We start from the raw sequence: 21,533 nt of genomic DNA on the forward strand, positions 1-21,533 counted from the left end.
GGGGAATTATTGTTTTTAAAACAGTGTGCAGCATTAATTTTTTTTTAAAAGTCTAAAAGACTGGTATCATTTTTTATTCAGAAATAGAGAAAAATACATTAATTTACCCTTATGAAATTGGATATTGGACAATTAAACTAAAGGAGCCTTTAAGCGGGTTGGGAACTGATGGACTGCATAAATTTGGTAAACAATTTTCTGTGAAGGTGTTGAGAAAATATAATAGAGAAGGCAGAAGTGGCTGAAACTTGAAAAGAATTATATTAAAATTATTGTATATAGATAAACTATCAACAAGAACCACTATATTATGAGGGGAAGTCAAAAATTATCTGCACTTTCACCATAACATATCTTTGTTATTGTCACACTGCATTCTGTGCATGTGTGCTTATAGTTGGTACTATTGTAGTCATGTGGTCGAAGTTTGAGCCAGATCATGTCATTTTTCTTTCTGATTTTAGTGTAAGCATGGACACTCCACTAGCAATTAGCACCAAAGTAGAACAAAGAGCAGTTATCTGATTTCTGTGGTTGAAAGGTGTGTCAGGTGCTGAAATTCATCGGAGGTTTTTAGCACAATACAGGGACAGTGCACTACCATGTAGAAGTGTGCATGAGTAGATTGAGAAGTTTGAAAGTGACCGGGCAAGCATGATGCACGAAGAGGGAGCAGGACACCCATCAACCTCCACCACTGATGAGAAGATTCAGTAAGCTCTAGAGATGGTAATGGTGAATCTGTTCACCATTACCATCGCTTGGATCACTGGTCTTTGTTCTTCTTTGGTGCACATTGCTAGTAGAGTGGCCATGCTTACGCTGTAAAGCTAGAAATTAAAATGGCACAATCAGGCTCAAACTTCGATCACGTGACCACAATAGTACCAACTATAAGCACGCATGCACAGAAAGCAGTGTGACAATAATAAAGATATGTTATGGTGAAAGTGCGGATAATTTTTCCCTCATAATATTTCTAAAGTTGTTACTGCTCTAACTGAGCTGCATCTTGTCCATTTGTATACTTTGGACTATATTATTTAAACTAATGTTTTTTATTAAGATTGTGAAGTGTGAATTTAACAGTTATTTCTAGCAGATGAGAGTGACTGCACATAACACTTTTATTAACGGTTGCATGTCATGTCACTCAATCTGATGGTCAAGGTCAGTACTGTTTAACATGGCTAACAGTTCAGTGTTGGGTTTAGGGTTGTGCAATTGAATAAGACATTCAGAGATAAAGAACTTCGTATGACTATGGCTTTATTTGGACACATACGTTACTGTTGGACATAATTACTAGATTTGGACAAATACTTATCAGATTCATTGTCCCACACAAAGGCTTTCTAGTCATCATGTTTAATATTGCTACTTGGTAAAGCGGCAAGCTGGCAAAATCATTAGTGCACCAGACAAAATGATTAGCAGCATTTCATCCACCTTTACAGTCTGAAATCAAATTCCACTGAGGTCAACTGTGCCTTTCATCTTTTCAGGGTTGATAGAATAAGTACCAGATGAGGACTGGGGTCAATGTAATCAACTTACCCCCCCCCCACCTCCAAAACTGTTGGCCTTGTGCTAAAATTTGAAACCAATACTACAACTTGGTAACACTATTAAACATGACAACCAGAAAGTACTTGGTAAATAAGTGAGTTGGTTCATGTGTATGTATGAATGATGGTCAGTAAGCATCATATCTACCTTTTCTTCTTGATTTTTAATTTATTTACAAATTTTTTGTAGGGATTTCATCATCATCATCATCATCACCACTTTTTTTTTTTATATCATTTCCTCTTTCCATATAACTCTAACCTTAAACTCTATATCGTAACTCTTAACCCTCACACTAGATATCTAACCCTAAACCCAAATTTTTCCCATGCTTAAAAAAATATCAAAATTGGAAAAGTTATGGTTGGTTCTGTATTCTGAAATGAAGTGTGTGAAAGCTGGCTAAAAATTTCTTAAAACAATTTTAAAGTCTGTTATTTTTTCAGGATCATAAAGAAACTTTCCCTAAAAGAATAGAAAATAAAAATGTTGGCATGTAGGGTTCATATGTGTTTAATGTATGTTTAATATATATGAAATATATATTTTTTTCCAGGGTCCTGTAAAACTAAAGATCTTTACTTAAATTGTTTGAAGGCCCAAAAATGAAAGTATTTTCCTTCCATATGAAACTATTAAGGAACAAAATATAAACAGTGAGCAATAGCATGTCAGGGGTATGGGACAGTTTTGGCACAGCTGCTTTGGTGCTGCTTATTTGGCATCACTGATTCAACACAAACTTATTTTACATAAAATCTTGTTTCTCATGTTCTCTCCTCCTCCTTTCTCTCTGTCTTTCTGTTTATGTATGTGTGAGCATATTTTTTCACATGTATGATGAGAGTAAAAGTGTTAATGTCAATCACATTCAATTAATAAATTGTAATGTGTGTGTGTGTGTGTGTCTCTCTCTCTATGTATTTATTTCTATGTGTATATATTTGCCATCAACACCAACATGTACTGTCACCAAATCAGGTTTAATGTCTAGTCAGCCAAGCCAAATGATCAGTGTCCAAACTGCTGCACTCAGTCATCTCATTTCTGAGTGCCAGCAAGGCATCATAAAGCAACCAATGTGAAACTGTCCTTATTGAAGGAGCCACCAAAGATTTTAATTAAATTCTTAATTAACACAAGCAAAACATGGCTATTAACTACTCAGACATATCGAATGTTAGTAGGAGAGAGTTAGAATGATCGATAGTTAATGCATAATGAACAATTATTTTTCTGTAAAATCATGACATTCTTCATCATATTTGGCTTTATTCTAGTTGTGGTGATGATTAAAGGCCATGAAGACTTATAGCAGGCAGATGGATGCATATAGAGGTATAACAAAAGAGTATGTTGCAAGTAATTCTCATTGCAAACACAGGTTTTCCAAAGAAAATCTCTTGTGCAAGTCACCAAGCTCATATATTATTGGATGTATGATATGGCAAGCATTGAAATAAAAACCTTTAAAAATGCTTTCACTTTATGACCAGAAAAACGCCTACTTCTTATTTCTTTACTGCCCACAAGGGGCTACACACAGAGGAGACAAACAAGGACAGACAAGTGGATTAAGTTGATTATATCGACCCCAGTGCATAACTGGTACTTATTTAATCAACCCCGAAAGGATGAAAGGCAAAGTCGACCTCAGCAGAATTTGAACTCAGAACATAGCAGCAGACAACAGAGTTATACTGTCAATTTCATGGGATCCTAGAAATGAAGAAGTGCTGACATTTCTAAGTCATTACAAATTATAAACAAAAATAATTACTTATTTGAAAATGTTCAGACGGAAAAGAAAACATGAAATATATATCTGAATTTGTGTGTGTGTATGTGTGTGTGTGTGTGTGTGTGTGGTGTGTGTGTGTGTGTGTGTGTGTGCCTGTCTGTCTATCTGTCTGTGTATGTATGAATGTTCTGTCTCAAAACACAGAATGCAGATTAAATTATGTGATTTCTCTTTCTTTCTCTATCAATAGATATGCATATATGTTATGAACAAGTGAGTGCATTGGCACATTTTGGAGTTGTCTCTCTTTTATGAATGGCTGGAAATTATTGTATTTGTAAAATAATCAGCAACCTATTCCAGTTTTCAGGATTTTAGGGCACAGAAATGAACTGGAAGTTATTTTAGACAAATGGCTTGTATTTGAGAGTACACTAATCAAAATATTCTAATGCTACAATAGATTACTTTCACTAAAATCATGACATGCACAAACAGAAAAACAGGGAATTTCAGTATTATATAAATTCTTACCCACATACAAATATATGACTGTGAATAATTCTACAACAAAGTTTTCAGAATTGTTGAAGTTGTTTCCTTACAGCTCTGGCCACTGTTCTTTATACAAACTTCTACTTAAATGATTGTGGAACTATTTTGGTGAAACAAATTGGAACACATTATATGCCTCCACTAAGTTGTCCACTGAAATATAGTTAGGTTTGAACTTGCTTTCATTTGTCTATTCATGTTATTTTCTGGCTTAAATTTTTTTCTTCTAATTGTCTCTCATTTCTTATTCTTCTGATATCCTCACTGCTTCAGTTATTATTATTTCCAGTTACCACTTTTTACCACTTTCTTTTCAGGTGAGAATTATGGTGAGAAGGGATCATCAAGTGGCAGTAAGTCTCATATAAGCCTGGAGACCCTTTTTCGCAATGCTACAGTTCAACAAAATACATTTGATTTGAAAGCTACAAGTATACCTTCAAGGAATGCACACTTTCAAAGGTTTGGAAATTATTTAGTAAGAAATTTGTTGTCTAGTGAAGATTGCTTGTAAAATTTCCAAACTGAATTTAAATTACTTCAGTCAATATTGAAATAAACTATCAATGACCATAGCTACATAGCTGAAATGTATAAAAGTATAAGAGAATATAAGAATATTTAATACAGGTTAAATTCCAAGCTATTCAGCAGTTGTACCAAACTTATACCAGCATAGAAAAACATTCTTGAAATGACAATGATGATAATGTGACTGTCAACTAATAATTGATTTGAAATCAATGTAAGTACATTCTTTGTGGATACAGTATGACTGTAGAATCTGTATCACATTGATATTTGTTGATGTCTTTGTTGTAAATGTCACTTGTGTAAGGTATGGCTCCAAGATCATCCTCAGTATATCTTGTTTCTAATATTAGCAGTTATAGCTTGGAACGAAAGAGATGTTATTTGTCAATAGGTCATTGTTAATTTAACTGTAAGAAGTTTAGAGTGTGACATTCAGGCCAGTTATATGAACAACTGCATTACTAAATTACAATGTGCCACACAGCAAATGTGTTACCAAATTACAATACATCACACAACTCCATCAACCACACATCTCTCATATTTGAAGCCAACTTTCTACAGCTCCAACACAACAGGTCATTACATAAAAATGTACAATATAAGAAGAGAGGGGTTTCAATCACATTCATAAAACAACATAATTTTCTTACATTTGCGTATGTGTTTTGCAAAATTCTTAATAATTTTCATTAAGTTTACACCACTTGTATAAGGAGGCTGTATCTAGTTGCTAGACCTGTTAGAAATAGCATCCAATTTTTCTTCAAATCACACTATATTTTTTTTGAAAGGGAAGAACATTGAATAATGTAATCCAAGAGTTTCTGAGTATAAGATGGCATGGGGACTACTAGAACATCTTTGATGATGCTTCTCAGATGAAGGTTGATTAGAAGCTAAAATACTGACAGTTAAATATATGTTGTATGTATTCTGAAAATCTCACCAAAATTTAACTACCCACCAAGGATCTGTTCGACTCACAAGCATATACTATTCAAACACTTAAATTGCTAGTCTCATTCCAAACCAGTCAAATTATCATAGCAAACATTAGTGTTCTTAGTTCGTTATGCTTTTCCCAAATTTCCAAAATATGCATCCTAATCAAAACAATCATCAAATAATGCTAATGTTACACATGAAACATTAACAACTCCATTCATATATTTTCACAAGACTTGGTACTCTCATGAGTTAATCTAGCAACTAACTTTCTCTCTTACTCTCTCTCAACTTTTTTTCTTTTCTTTTTTTAATAAAGATATGTTAAGTTTTAAATCTTTGAACAAAATGTCTTGCTACTCTAAAGATATGATGACCGTGTTTAAAAATGCTCATCAAATGTTTTGTTGGATAGACTACCTCTTCACTATAGAAACAATCAAGCAATACTGACCAGAAACATCTGATACAAACAAGATTAATCAAATCCACAATGTAAAGAAAAACTTGATGACAGTCAAACAGTATCAAAATAATCTACAACCAAGTAAAGTGCTACCAAGTCAAGCATCAGACATAAAATTATCTGAATTTAAACTACTCAAACAATTACAATAGACATTACTCGGGCCTACAAATCATGTCTATGTAACTTCATACACAGCATGGAATACATATGCACAACCAGATACAACCAGACACACTCATTATATGTACAACTTTTACTTGACACTTCCCATTTTTTCAGTTGTTCACAACTAGCTATCCATCCACCCCACTTCACACACACACACACACACACACATATACGCACACACACACACACACACACACCACACACACACACACATATATTGCATGACTGGAGTCTTTCTGGACATCACCAAGACCCATAGTTGATATTACCAGTTGAGAGCTGGTAGTAAAAGGCTAGGAAGATGTGGAGACCAGAAATAAATTAGTGAAGGCTGAAAAAAATTGGAAATACCTCTTTTTTTGTTGTTGGGCTACTTTTCACCTGAAAGCATCTCATAACAAGCCTTTTTTGAAGAAACAATTTCCTTGGAAACATATTCATAGAAAAATTCATTTGTAACTAATTTTATATGTAAACATTCTTGTAGGAAAATTCTATCAATTCATTTGGAAACTTTCTCAAGAAAATTACAAATGCTTTTTATATTTCTTTCTTGTTTCATTTTTTATCTTTATTCTTAAATTCAAATTCCAGTTTGCAGTTGTTTGCTTTGTACATAAGGAAGTAGTTTATTGCTATTCAAACCAAATTTCCCAAGTCTAAATTTTTTTCACTTGACATGAAGATTATTGTTGATTTACTCAATTCAGTATTTATCGAACCAGATGCTGGTGAGACCTCAAACTACATAGCATAAAACATTGAGCTTATTTTTTTTCTATTGGATATTCCAAAGAGTAGGGTTGCAGTACCCATGACTTTTGCAGGCCTTCCCATAATAGCAGGATTGATGTGAATGATACTCAACCTAAACATCTGTTAGGAAAGTATAAAAATGGACAGGAACTCGGATAGGGTTTGATTTAAATAAAATACTGGCAGCTGAATAAATTCTAATAAAAGCTTAAAGTATGGTTTTAAAAAAAGTGTGAAGTTTTAGGTCTATTACCTTCTACCTCTATTACACCCTCAATAGCCTGAATATTAAATTTTAATCTGCTTTTATTACTGCTAGGAAAACCAGACAAGAATAAACTTCCAACTTTTTGTGACTTATAAACAAAAGAAGATTCAAGCTCCATTATCATCTGCTGGCATGAGTTGGATGGTTTGACAGAAACTGGCCTGCTGGGGAGCTGCCCAGGTTCCACTTATTTATTTCTACAGCTGGATGCCCTTCCTAACATCAGCCACTTCACAGAATGTACTGGGTACTTTTTACATGACACCAGCACGGGCACTTTTATGTGAAACTGTTACAGATGCTTTTTTCCAAAAAGAAAAGAAGTTCATCTTTAAGTGTACTGCTTTATAAGTTTAAAAGTGCACCCTTTATATTTAGTCTGCAATAGGCTAGCACTCTATCCGGGGGAACAATACTATAGAAATTTCAATAGGTTCCTGCTCAGCAGTCCTAAAATCCTTTTTTTTTATTTAATTCTTTATATTTTAGAATAGATGAAATCTTAGGTAACATGACTTTACTAATTATTGTATGTTTCTGTTTTGCTTTATTTCAGGTCAAATATGTTACTAGAATCAGACCCTGCTACTTCTCAACTACCAACTATTTTGAAACAGTTTGGTTCTTCTGTCACAATGGTTGAAGATATTGAAAAACAACCACAACACCATGGTAAATGTGAAAATACTACATCCCCATCTACATTGATGTTAAAACAGTTATCTCCATCCCTGGTTACAGCATCATCTCACAATGGTTTTAATCTCTTGAAAAGCTCTCAAAATTACCATGAATTTGACAAAATTTCCAGAAAAACACCTTCCAAAAAAACTAATACAGTCTCCATTAACAAAGGTGTTAACTTACTTGACCCAGTAAGTTTTTCATCAACTACTTCCATAACAACTTCTGGACAGATTTTCAATTTTCCTCAGTCACCAAAAATAGAGTCTGAGAACTCCTATTTCAATGCTACTGACTGTTTGCGTGATCCATCAAACTTTGAACCATTTCCATCATCTCAGTCGAGTTACACATTTCATGGTATCAACCATTTCAATGTCCCTGATTTTACTTCAAGTCTCCTTACAATTGGATTGGACAGTTCCATTGGAAGCAAACCAATGAAATCTCCCATCTTGGCTAAATCTTGCACACAAGAACTGTTAACACCTGCAGATCTGGAATCAGTCTCATTGCCAAATAGTTCTGGAGTAAGTGTTATTTACAACTGACTGTTAATAATGTGGTGAGGAAATTCGTTTTCTGTTCAGCATTTGACAGAATTTTATTCATAAATATTTTTAAATACTTACTTAATCTTGATAAAACATCTGTAAATCTCTTCCTTTTCTTTTCAGTCAAATGAAATGCCAAATTCTTCCTCATGACATACAGACTCACCCAAAGTCATGAATTTCATTAATAATAAATAGTTATATTGCTCTTGTTGTTGTTAGGCAGCTCCACTGTAGCCTAGATGAGCTCTCCTTAAGTAGAATTATGGCAAAGATTAGCTGATTGAACGCTTAACCAGCAACACTAAGTTCATACAATAAACCTTGTGGTTGGGAGAGAGAGAGCTTCCACTTTTTATTATATTGGTTTCTATACTTTTTTTAAGCCATTAGAACTGATAATTCCATTGTTTTCTCTTCAGATAAGTTCTGACTTTGTTCTAAGACAGAAGCATTAGTTTTAGTATATGAGATATATGACATCTGATCTGGTAATTCCAGCATATTCTTTTTCTTAGTCTCATGGTGCTGATATGCAATTTCTAGTTATGGTGAGAGCTAGATGGAGGTAGTTATATGGAAGAAGAGCTAGAAAATAGATCTGGTCTAGTGAAGGTGCTAGAATTAGCAAACAGATATTCCTTGAATTACATCCAACCATCTTAAAAAAAGAGAAGGGAACGTGAATTGATTATTATAGGCCTAGATTTGGTTGTTAAGAAATAAAAACAGATGAGATGGTCACAGCTGGAATACCTTTGATTAGGTAAAGATCAAACGATAACACATGAAAATTGGCCATGGTGATTCTTACTCTGTGCACATATACAATGATTTCAATATAATTTGTTTCCAGTTCAAACCATTTTTCCTTCCTCCTCTATTGTGTCCTTTGCAAAAAATTTTCCAAAGTTTACCAAATTTATGCAGCCTATTAGTTTCCAACCCCTTTTAAAGGTGGCTGCTGTTTCATTGTTCAATATCCAATTCTATAATGTGTACACCTGCATTAACAAGTGTAAATTAATGTCTTTTTCTCTATTTCAGTAAAATTTATTGGATCAACAATAATACCAGTTTTTTTCTTTTCTTTTTTTTTAATATTACTCCATTTGTTCCAACTATTTTGTTCTATTTCTTTTTTTTTTCTCTTTGTTGATTTTCCTAATTCCATGATTGTGTCTTCCTCCACACTTCATCTATTGATATTTCTTAGCTTTCAGCACCATTTTGTCAACAACAGCTTGGTCTGTCCATGATGTTATACCAACATTTTTGTTCTAGTATTTTACAAACTAACACATAGTCATATTCTAATAAGTGGATTTTCTTTATTTCCCTTGTGCTTGTGTATTGTAGACTTATAAATACCATTATATATCTAAAAGCTCATGAAAAACATGTCACTGGTCAATAGTAACCAGTATAACAATAACAACTACAACAACAATAATAATAATAGTTTTTATTTTCCACAAAAACAAAAAATAAGAGACAATAATATATAAACAGGCTGCAAAAACAGTGAAGGTTTTACAACAAAGGAAAAACAAAAAGAACACGTATTGAAAAGAAACAAAGGAAATATATAAATGTAAAAATATGTCGTATATATGCTTGGAAATTACAAAAGAGAATTGTGATTGGAAGCATTAACCATAGCGGGCTTGCTACTTTCATTCAATTTTACTGAGGGGCAGTACTTCACCCTTCGCTCTCACCTTCCTCTTCACATGGTCTTGTACATCTACACCAATGGTTTTCAACCAAGGTCCATATAAGGTTTTGTTGTTAGAATTTATGTGTAATAAACTGGTTATACTCCAACAATACACAGAATATTTTAACTATTTTTTAATACAATTCCTAATATTTAATTATAAAAAATAATAGGATTTTTTTAAACATCAAATGGACATGAGGGTCTGCCTGAGGAAAATAGAAATCAAAGGGGTCCATAGGTAAAAAATGGTTAGGAACCACTAATCTACACAAGTCCAGTTAATGACACTTCCATGTCTGTAAAGTTTATAATTATAATGGTTTCTGATTTTGACACAAGGCTAGTAATTTTGATGGGAGGGGTTAATCGATACCATTAGCCCCAATAATTGACTGATGCTTTGTTTTTTTGTTGAACCCCAAAAGGATGAAAGACAAAGTTGACCTTGGTAGGATCTGAACTTAGAATGTAAAGGCTCAAAGCAAATACTTCAATGCATTTCTTTTGATGCTCTAACAATTATGCCAGCTTGTAACCTTCATAATTGCTTCTAATTTAGTTCAAGGCCACTGATTTTCAAGGAAGGAGTAAGTTAATACAATTGATTCTGGTACTTGACTGGTACTATATTTTATCAACCCTGAAAGGATAAAAGGCAAAGTTGACTTCTGTGGGATTTGAACTCAGAACGTAAAGAGCCATAGCTAAATACTGCAAAGCATTTTGTCCACTGCTCTAATGATCCTGTTAGTTTACCACATATATATTTGAAGGAACAAATACATTCCCCAAAATCTTTCTGTATTAGGTTAAGATACACAATGAATAATACTTTATTTATGTTGATAATTTCACTGTTGATGATACATTAAATTATTTTATTATTTATGTGATAATAACAATCCAACCTATAAGTATTATTTATGGTGCACTAAGTACTGGTTTGTACTAAGATATGATATATTTCAGCCATGAGAAACTAAACTAAAAAACATGTATCATACCCAAGTTACTTGTTATATTTTAGGGTGAAATTTGTCTGTAGGCCTGAGCTATTCATCAACAAACAATCTTTTACATGTAAATAGCTTTTGCCTTAGACCTAATAAAATCATCATCAGATAAGCAACCAAATAATGACACTTTTTTTCAATGTTCTTGCTGTTTTTTTGTTTTTTTAGTCCATCTCTTCCACTCTTCCTCAACATACCAATAATAACCTTCTCTCACCAATGGCTTTTGTCTCACAACATACTAAAGCAAAATCAGTTTCAAGTTCATCCAGTAATTCTCCAGGTAAATTTTCTCATCCTTTCCCTTACCTTTGTATGTCTGCTTCTTCTTTCTGCAGCCCACTAGCCTTTGCTTATTATTTCTGGTCTCTGTAGCATCAAGGAGATGAGAAGGAAAATATCCCTCTTTGAAAGATGGTGAATTCATTACAGATAACTTTACTTGCAAGAGCAATTGAATGCAGCACTGCAAACTAATAAGTCACCTGTCATTGCTGTTGCTTACAACAGCAAGCTATACCACCCTACAGTATCTACTTAGACGTAGATAAACTTGACTGTTTTGGTCACAGACACAATGCAGTACTACTACAACAATTGCCATTCTCTTAGTCGGGTGCCTGATATTCTTTCAACTATTGTCTACACTCCCCCACCTACTTCAGTTCCAACAGTTGTTTTAATATGACATACAAGTTAGCATATACACCACATGGCAAAGAAACAGATGATCCACTGACATCAAATCTCTGCATTGTGTATAATCTTCATGGTGTTTAGCTTTTTCTGATCTAGGTCTACTAAGTATAAGATATTGATTTTGGTTGTCATCTGTCTACCTGTCAAGCACTCACACATGTGTTGGCTGAAACAAAATAGCAGCCAAATAGATATGGTACTGGTACACCAGTTCTAAGATATTCATTTCAAGCCCACAAGAATTTTTTGTTGTGCATTTAGGCTGCTACATGCCTCACTTCACCTTGCTTTTAAGAAGTAGTACCAACTAGATTATCAAGGAATGCTAGCTGACACTAATCAGTGTGTTGATTTCTTTCATCTTTCACACACATATACATATATTCGAAGCTCTTCTCTAATCCTAGGAAGTCACACATTAATCTAACACACACACACACACACACACACACACACACACACACACACACACACACACACACTTGTAATACAACATACATTTATATACACCCCACATACATCAATGTAGCTTGATAAACTTCAAAACAGTCCTTCTTAGTAAATTTTTCTATTCTATCTCAACACAGACACACACATTTTTCTAATCTAATATATTGTATTCTTCTAAATACATCTTCACTATTTACTAATTATTTTACTCTCTACTCTGATATTTTCTTTCATTAGTGTTTACCAAGACTGTCAGTGATCATCACTGTTTAACTGAAATGCCATCTTTCTCTAGAGAACAACTCCAAGAGACAATGATAAATTTATTAAAGGTATGGAGGTACTTACTATGCTGCTTATATGCATCAACTTTTCTTTATGATATTGTTTATTTCCTAAAGAGCAACAATACGATTACTCTTTACTCTTTTTACTCTTTTTATTTGTTTCAGTCATTTGACTGCGGCCATGCTAGAGCACTGCCTTTTAATCGAGCAACTCAACCCCAGGACTTATTTTTTTGTAAGCCCAGTACTTATTCTATCGGTCTCTTTTGCCGAACTGCTAAGTAACGGGGCCATAAGCACACCAGCATCAGTTGTCAAGCAATGCTAGGGGGACAAACACAGACACACAAACATACACACGCATATATATATATACATATATACGACGGGCTTCTTTCAGTTTCCATCTACCAAATCCACTCACAAGGCTTTGGTTGGCCCGAAGCTATAGTAGAAGACACTTGCCCAAGATGCCACGCAGTGGGACTGAACCCGGAACCATGTGGTTGGTAAACAAGCTACTTACCACACAGCCACTCCTGTGCCTATAAATGAAGATTGAAGGAGATCTTTTACACATTTCCTAAAATTCAATAACTTATCTTTTCTTATGGCTGAGTCAAAGATAAAAGGACAATGGCTGCAACCTCTGCTGGGTCTCCAAGACTAGTGGGGAAAAGGGAATAGAACCAATGACTTGTCAGATATGGTTCATGTTGGGCTTCTGCACAGTTTCCACAAATTTCTCTCTCAAAGCTTGGAGTTGAACCTAGAACCACATGAGTGTGATGTGAACTTCTTGATTACATAACCTTGCCTGTGAAAATGTAAAAAACAATTATGCAATATACACTTGTTAAGAGAACATGACATTTTCATTCCTTCCGCCTATCAATATTGATTTTTTTTTTTATATGTAGATACAAAGCCAATTGTATTGTACTTATTGCAAGGCACATTACATTAATTCCTTCAGTGCTTGTTGCTATTTTTGTATTTTTACCATTTTAGATGAAATTTTCTATGCTAACATGGAATTTTTGACATTTACATATTGTTGGAGCAATTGCTTTTATAGCTGGTTGCTTTCTATCACTAGCCACTCAACTGTGGAGTAAGAGTGGAACATGTTAATCAGGTATGCTGAAATGCCCAGAGCAATGCATCTTACTTAATGGCACAACATGTAAGCTAGTAGTCATTGAAAACAATACTACAACATGGCAACATTTGGCTGACTGGATGAAATTAGTCAAAAATATTTTGTACTTTAACCTCACAGATATTGTACTTTTCATTTGCTTAAAAGAAAATAGTCATCATTCTCTACTTCATGATAGAAAGCCATGCCTGTATTTAAAGAAAAATATATTTAGTTTTTATATGTAGATTTCAGAATCAATTCTAATCTTTCTGGAATGGGAAAAAGGAAAATAATATTAAATTTTTAAAGGAAATAAAATATGAATTAGTTTAGTTTTGTTTTTTGTTTTTTGAATTGCAAATTAATTATTCTTTTCTTTTCTTTTCTTTTCATAGAATGACTCTGGCTTTCTAAACAAAATTCACCAAGCCTATCTTCTAAGTCTGAAAGCTGAATTATCAAACCCACGAACATGAGATCCTTGTGCAATTCAATAAAAGTCTTTGAAGTTGCTAATTTCCTTACCAGTTAAAAACATTGCTAAAGTGACCAAAAGATCTTTGGTGCTTCACCTTCCCTCTCCTTCTTAACCACTTTGAAGTAAAGTACAAACAGATTCCTGAAGACTTATTGAAAATACCTTGATTTATCAATGTGACTATGAATAAAAATAGGGACATCTGAGATAATTTCCTTTTAATAGTGATAATGCTGATAATCTTTATGATAAACTTCTTTTGGTAATGACAATATAAAAGAAGAATTTTTGTTGCTATAAGAAACCTCATAGTAATAATATTCTGTTAATATAGCTAATTATCTTTTGATAGTTACAAAGTTGCAGTGATATTTTTTCAGAGATAATCTTACATTGATTATCACCTGGTTATTACAATGATAATAGTGATATTCTGTTCATAATAGAAATAATCTCATAGCAATACTCTTTCAGCTAGTAGTGATATGTTTTTATATAATATTCTCTCATTAGAGATAATTTTATATCTATAATCTTCTATAGAGAGTTCATATCTAACAGTGAACAGTTACGATAGAAGTTCTTTCCAGCTTATTTACTATCACACAACCGCAACCAGGATACCTATCAAACACCTTATTCTGAATCTATATACTAGAATCAAAACATAGCTGAAAGTTCCCTTTATAGTCACTTAATTGAAAGAGGAACAATGGTCGTTAGCCTTATTTCCAGTTGTTTTATTTATTCATTTATTGCATTAGCTATGTTTATTTATGAGATGATGTAAAGGGTGGTGGAGTGATAATATCCTACAGATGTATAATTTATTGACTATTATCTCTCACTATATTTCTGTTGTGATAAACTAATTGATCCAAGGGACTCGTAACACCCCGCGCGCGTGTGTGTGTGTTTGTGTACTTTTTTATTAATCTTTTTCTTACATAGATATAAAACTACATGTTTCACACTATTTTACTGCTTTTACTATTAAACTTTCTGTGATTGCAGAAATTTTAGCAGCATTGTTGATGTCAGCATCACTATTCACCCAGGGCCAATACAATAAAGTACCAATATAAAACTGGGTTCAATATAACAGCTGTGTCATCTCCCCACAAAATATGTGGACTTGTGCCTATGTCAGTAGTCATCATCGCCAGCCTCGTCTGGCACCTGTGTCGGTGGCACATAAAAACACCATCCGAGCGTGGCCGTTCGCCAGCCTCGTCTGGCACCTGTGTCGGTGGCACATAAAATCACCCACTACACTCTCGGAGTGGTTGGCGTTAGGAAGGGCATCCAGCTGTAGAAACACTGCCAGATCTGACTGGCCTGGTGCAGCCTTCGGGCTCCCCAGACCCCAGTTGAACCGTCCAACCCATGCTAGCATGGAAAGCGGACGTTAAATGATGATGATGATGATGATGATGATGATTAAAAAAAACATTCAGGGTACCAAACAAAAACAGCACAATTGAATGTAATATGATTGCATTTTTTTTCCTACAATCTATCGTCATGACTATGACTGTTCATGGCTTAGTCATGACTAAGCTTTCTCCATACTGGTCAGTTTTTCACTTGAATTTGCTATTTATTATGATCAATTCCTTTCTACTCCATATTTCTTTTTGCAGTATCTTTGGATCTCAGTCTAGGTTTTCCATGGTTTCCTTTCTCCTTCTCCTTGCATAGTTTGGAGTAAAGGAGTTGTCTACTATTGTCCATCCTGTATAGATGTCCCAACCAATGTAAATTTCTATCAATGAGGATTCCATCATGGGAGGCAAACTTGCATGCTGGAAGATCTCTTCATTCTTGACCTTGTCAGGGTGATATTCACAATTTGTCATAGCTGTATCATCGTACATGCATGTAACTTGTCTACTTGAGCTTTAAAGACTGTCCAGATTTCAAATCCATACAGTAGGGAAGAAAGCACTATAACTGAGTTGGTGAACTTTCAAGGACATCCGTGTATCTTAAGAACTATTCAAAATCTATCATGGGATACTGTGCCAAAAGCTTTTGTGAAGTCAATGAACACTGTATATATAGGCATGTTCTGTTCAATGCATTATTTTCTGAATTTGGCAAAGACAGAAGATCATGTCCACAATGCTTCTGTCACCATGGAAGCTACACTATGTCTCGGGTAAGACATTTAGATAGACATGCCTATTTAGTCTGTTTATTAGAATACAAGCCATGATCTTCCTAGCTATTGATAGAAAAGATATTCCTTGGTAGTTTCCACAGCCCACTCTACAGCCTTTTTTGAAGACAGTAACAATGCCTGCATCTTTCTAGTCTTGTGGAACTGTTTCCATCTCCTAGATCTGAAGAACACTGCTATACAGGCTTTCAATAAGCTTCACACTTCCATGCTTCTAGGTTTCAATGACATGCCACATCTGCTGGGTGCTTTACCTTCTTTCATTTGTTCAATTACATCATTAAATTCCTTGTAAACAGATTCATCATCTAAGAATTGGATGGTGGCTTTTGTGTAACTTTCCTGAAGGCAGTACAGTCCACAACACCTGAAATATTAAGCAGGCTATCAAAGTGATTGGCAAATCTATCAAGAGTCTCTGATTTTTCCTGGAGTACTGTTTTGCCATAAAAAATTATGAGTTTTGTTGTACCGCTCCTCTCTGTAGCCTGTATACCTTTTGAAGGCTTTCATGTCATTTTTACCAGCATGATGCTGTAGCTCTTCAGCTTTGGCCTCCCACCGATCTGATTTCAGTTTCCTAGTATATTGTTGCAGCATCCTTCTTGCTTCCGCCAGGTTTCTCTGTTTGATCTTGTGTTATAATTCCTCTGCCTTGCCTTTGCAATGTTCTTTTTCCTCTAGCAGGAGCTGTAGTTATATGCCATTCTTGTTGAATCAATCTTTGCTTCCTGAAGACAAAAGCAACCTTTGATTCAATCATGTAGTAATCAGTAGAGCAGTCTGCACCTCCAAGACATCATTCTGATATCTTCGCTGGTTGATTATCTAGTCTAGCAAGTCCCAATGCTTGGAGCAAGGGTGCATCCAAATAGTCTTTTGATGGTCTTTGTGTTTGGAGACAGTGTTTGTAATTACTAGGTTGAACTCAGAGCAGAGGGTTAAAAGAAGCTCAACATTTAAATTGCACTTTCCTCCTTCACGTTTAACTATCACACCAGGCCATCAGTCTGCATCTCTCCCTACTCTTGCATTGAGATCTCCTGCAATTATCAGCTTGTCTCTGTATGGAACTTTGCACAGTACCTTTCACAGCTTAGTATAGAATTCTTTCATTTCCAGAGGGTTAATCATTGTGAGTACATAGACACTGACAATTGTGGCATAGACCTTTTTGTGGAGTGGCAGTCTTATTGTTGTGCTCCTTTCATTAACTGTTGTTGGGTCTTTCTCAAGTTGTAGAGAGATGGAGATCCTCATTGCAAGACCAACACCAGCTGCCCTCCATTCTTCCTTCATCCTACTCCAGAAGCATGTATAAGTGATCTACCATGCTGTTATATCCTGATAATCATGTTTTACACAAAGCCACAATGTCAGTGTTGTATCTACCTAATTATTTTGCTATTAGAGCAGTCTGATGTGCAAGTTCTTTAGATCTTGTTTTATCTAGCATTCTATTTGGTGATATTAACTTTTTCCTGCATCCTATGTTACTCTACACTGGCTGCTGAAGCAGGACCTTGTTTACTTGGGAAATGTCTGAGCCAGTATGGGAATCTTTTGCCTTTGTCAGTTTACCACAGAACTGCTTTGAAAATCATGAAGTGAAACTTGTTTTTGCAATTAGTTAGTATCACCGTCTTTGTACAACACTAATATTGTCCAGTGGGCAAGGACAGGCCAAGACATGTTGGCTTCTGTCTCATATTGCAGTTGCTGTGAAGGCATTTGGCTTAGTGATTAGGATATTCAGCTCACAATCATAAGGGCATATGTTTGATTCCTGGCAGCATGTTGTGTCTTTGGGTAAGACACTTTATTTCATATTCTCCAGTCCACTCAACTGACAAAAATGAGTTTTACCTGTATTTCAAAGAGCCTGCCTTGTCACATTCTGTGTCATGCTGAATCTTCCTAAGAACTATATTAAGGGTATGCATGTCTGTGGAGTTCTCAGCCACTTGCATGTTAATTTCAAGAGTTGGTTGTTCTGTTGTTCAAATCAAATGGAACACTCCTCATTGTAACCAATGGAGTGTCAGTTTTGTGTTGTGATTGCTTATAAAATTATATAAATCTATTTATAAAGATACATATAAACTATATATATATATATATATATATATATATATATATATATATATATATATATATATATATATATATAAGATCTATTGTGTGTGCATGTAATATAGATATATAATATAAATAATGCACAGACACATATTATAAAGTAGATTAATAAATGTCACCACTAACAAAAAGAATGAAAAATGTCATGTCGGGAAGGCCTGGCTGTTTGCTTATGGAGTTCCACACAGCTATGCCTGTATATATTTGCATGTGTATGTATATATTGCATATATTGTATGTGTGTATGTATATATTTGTATGTAGGAATATGTGTGTGTCATTAGGTGTATGCACTTATATATAATACCAACTTGTAGCATTATATATAATGCCAACTTGTATGCACTTATATATAATGCCAGTAGTCCAACTTGTGCCAGCATGGAATAAGGCCATTAAATTATGAAGATGATATATGTATGTATGCATTATCATCATCATCATCCAACATCTATTGTCCATGCTGGCATGGGTTGGATGGTTTGACCAGGGCTGGCAAGCTGGAAGGCTGCACCAGACTCCAGTCTGATTTGGTATGATTTCTACAGCTGGATGCCCTTCTTAACGCCAACCACTCCAAGAGTGTAATGGGTGCTTTTACATGCCACTGGCACAGGTGGCATTTGTGTGACACCAGAATTTGCCATGACTGCGATTTTGCTCAGCTTGATGGGTCTTCTTCTCAAGCACAACATAATACCAAAGGTCTCGTTCATTGCCTCCATGAGGCCCAACACTCGAAAGGAGCTCAGCCACTTTGCCTCTGTGAGGCCCAACACTCAAAAGGTGCTTTTTACATGCCACTGGCACAGGTGCCAGTTACATGACACCAGCATCAGCCATGACTACAAATTCACTTGGCTTGACAGGTCTTCTCAAGCACAGCATATTGCCAAAGGTATCAGTCACCAGTCATTGCCTCTGTGAGGCCCAAAGTTTGAAGATCATGTTTCAGTACCTTGTCCCATGTCTTCTTGGAGCTACCTCTATCACAGGTTCTCTCCACAGTTAGAGATTGGCACTTCTTTACACAGCTGTTCTCATCCATGACCATACCAGTGCCTCTCTTGCACACTGCATCTGATGCCTCTTATGCCTAACTTTTCTCTCAAGATACTACACTCTGTTGAACATGCACACCAACATTGCACATCCAGCAAAGCATACTAGCTTCGTTTCTTTCAAGCCTACACATGTCCTCGGCTGTCACAGCCCATTTTTCACTGCCACGTAGCATAGCTGTTCATGCACAGGCATTATACAATCTGTCTTTCACTCTGAGGGAGAGGCCTTTTGTTGCCAGTAGAAGTAGGAGCTCTCTGAACTTTGCCCAGCCTATTCTTATCCTCACAACTATACTCTCGGAGCATCTACCTCCACTACAAACTTGGTCACCTAGATAACAGAAGCTATCTACTACCTCTAGCTTACCCCACTGGTAGTTGATGGAGTCTATTTTCTGTACATTTTTGGTGTTTATTGTACCTGTGTATCTTCCACGTGCAAAAGCTATTGTCTCTCTTAACCTTCCTCTAATATTGCTGCACCTTTTATGTGTCCAAAGCTTACACAAGGTGCATCTTATGGAGTTTCTACCTATGCCCTTTCTACAGATTGAGCAGAGCCATCTACCTGAAGGGATTTGTGATTTGTCTACCTTCCTACTTTGTTTTTTGCTATGTTAACTCTAAGGCCCTTCGATTCTAGACTTTGCTTCCATACCTGGAACTTCTCTAGTTTTGATAGCAATTCAGCTATAAGAGCAAGGTCATCAGCATTGAGGAGCTCCTAGGGGCAGCCTGTCATAAATTCCTCTGTTGCCTGGAGAACTATGATGAATAAAAGGGGGATTAGGACCAATCTTTGGTGAACCCCTACTTGTATCCTGAATTCTTCGCTGTACATGTATGTATATATATGTACATGTGTATATGTATGCATTTCCTTATATCTTAATATAACATATTTTGACCAGACATGGTGATGGCGTGTTTATGTTGTATATAAGCAATACATCTAGTAGCTCTGCATTTTGTGAGGACAAATGAAATTAAAATCCCTTACTTCAACGACAGTTTAAGGTTAGTGACAGAAAGAGCATCCAGCTATAAAATACTGCCTTGCATAAGTTTTCACTGAAGCCATGCAAGCATGACATAAAAACAAACACAGAAGGAAATGAATGAAAAACATGTGTGAATGTATTCACACATACATAGCTGTATTAAACAACCACAAAGAATACATTATATCCTGGTCCAAGTTCAGAGCTATTGCCCTCTTAACACAATACATGCATGCAAACATACATACATAGATGCATGCATTCATGCATAGTTAACAAAATTGATTGTGATTTTTTCCCCATAACATATGATCAATGTTTTTTAACTGAAAACAGTTCATTAAAGCAAACCAAATCATATCTGATCCAAGATTTTTTTCAAATGGAAATATTTATTTAAAACAAAGATATGTCATATCATTTTAAATATATATATATTTGTGTGTGTGTGTATATGTGTGTGTGCGTGTGTGTAATACTCATCTATTTAGAAATAATGTATCTAACATTATTTGACCAAATATATAAAGATAATAAAAAGCAAATCTATATTGGTAAAAGCACACATATGGGTATACTCAAGATTCATTCTTTTTATTTATACTCGCATGCATACATACTTACATACACACTTACATATCCATACATTAGTGTGTGTGTGTAAGAGAGAGAGGGAGAGAGAGAGAAGGAGATCTTTACTTCGCACATCTCTTCTCTGTAAAAGAAAAAAGATAAAGAAGAAAGAAATGGAAATCTTTGAATTTGATCTAATGTTCTTTAAGTATTTATTTTTGTAAATAAATTATATATATATATATATGTATATATATATATATGAAATCAATGTTGTATGTTGTTTTTTTAACTTTTTTTATTAACAACTGTCACTTTGGGAAAGCAGTTTTAATGAAAAACAAATAAAAACTACACAGTCAATAAGTTAACTTCAGAACTAAATATTTTTTCATCCAGCTCTCTCCCAATTCCTTCATCATGCTACTATTCTTAGTTCAGATTCCCATAAAATATAATTTGCTTCCCTACATTTCTGGTATCTCTTATGATAATCATTAATAAAAGCACCAGTAAGATCAGTTAGGTCAGTGCTGT

The 21,533-nt window shown here is 34.9% G+C and overlaps 1 protein-coding gene across 8 annotated transcripts in view; it reads left to right on the forward strand.

The window, feature by feature from the left end:
• Positions 1-14,881, forward strand: part of LOC115209960 (mRNA-decapping enzyme 1A-like) — a 369,797-nt gene extending 354,916 nt beyond the window's left edge. For 6 of the 8 annotated variants that reach the window (XM_036501425.1, XM_036501429.1, XM_029778603.2 and 3 more), the window contains 5 exons: positions 4,183-4,327; positions 7,565-8,222; positions 11,151-11,265; positions 12,369-12,463; positions 13,958-14,881. In XM_036501425.1, the coding sequence (XP_036357318.1) occupies positions 4,183-4,327; positions 7,565-8,222; positions 11,151-11,265; positions 12,369-12,463; positions 13,958-14,038 (1,094 nt within the window). In that variant the 3' untranslated portion in view covers positions 14,039-14,881. The remainder of the gene's footprint in view (positions 1-4,182; positions 4,328-7,564; positions 8,223-11,150; positions 11,266-12,368; positions 12,464-13,957) is intronic. The other 2 variants (XM_036501426.1, XM_036501427.1) reach the window with 2 other exon arrangements.
• Positions 14,882-21,533: the final 6,652 nt, after the last annotated feature.

The sequence above is a fragment of the Octopus sinensis genome, linkage group LG3 (assembly GCF_006345805.1).
Source record: "Octopus sinensis linkage group LG3, ASM634580v1, whole genome shotgun sequence".
NCBI classification, from domain to species: domain Eukaryota; kingdom Metazoa; phylum Mollusca; class Cephalopoda; order Octopoda; family Octopodidae; genus Octopus; species Octopus sinensis.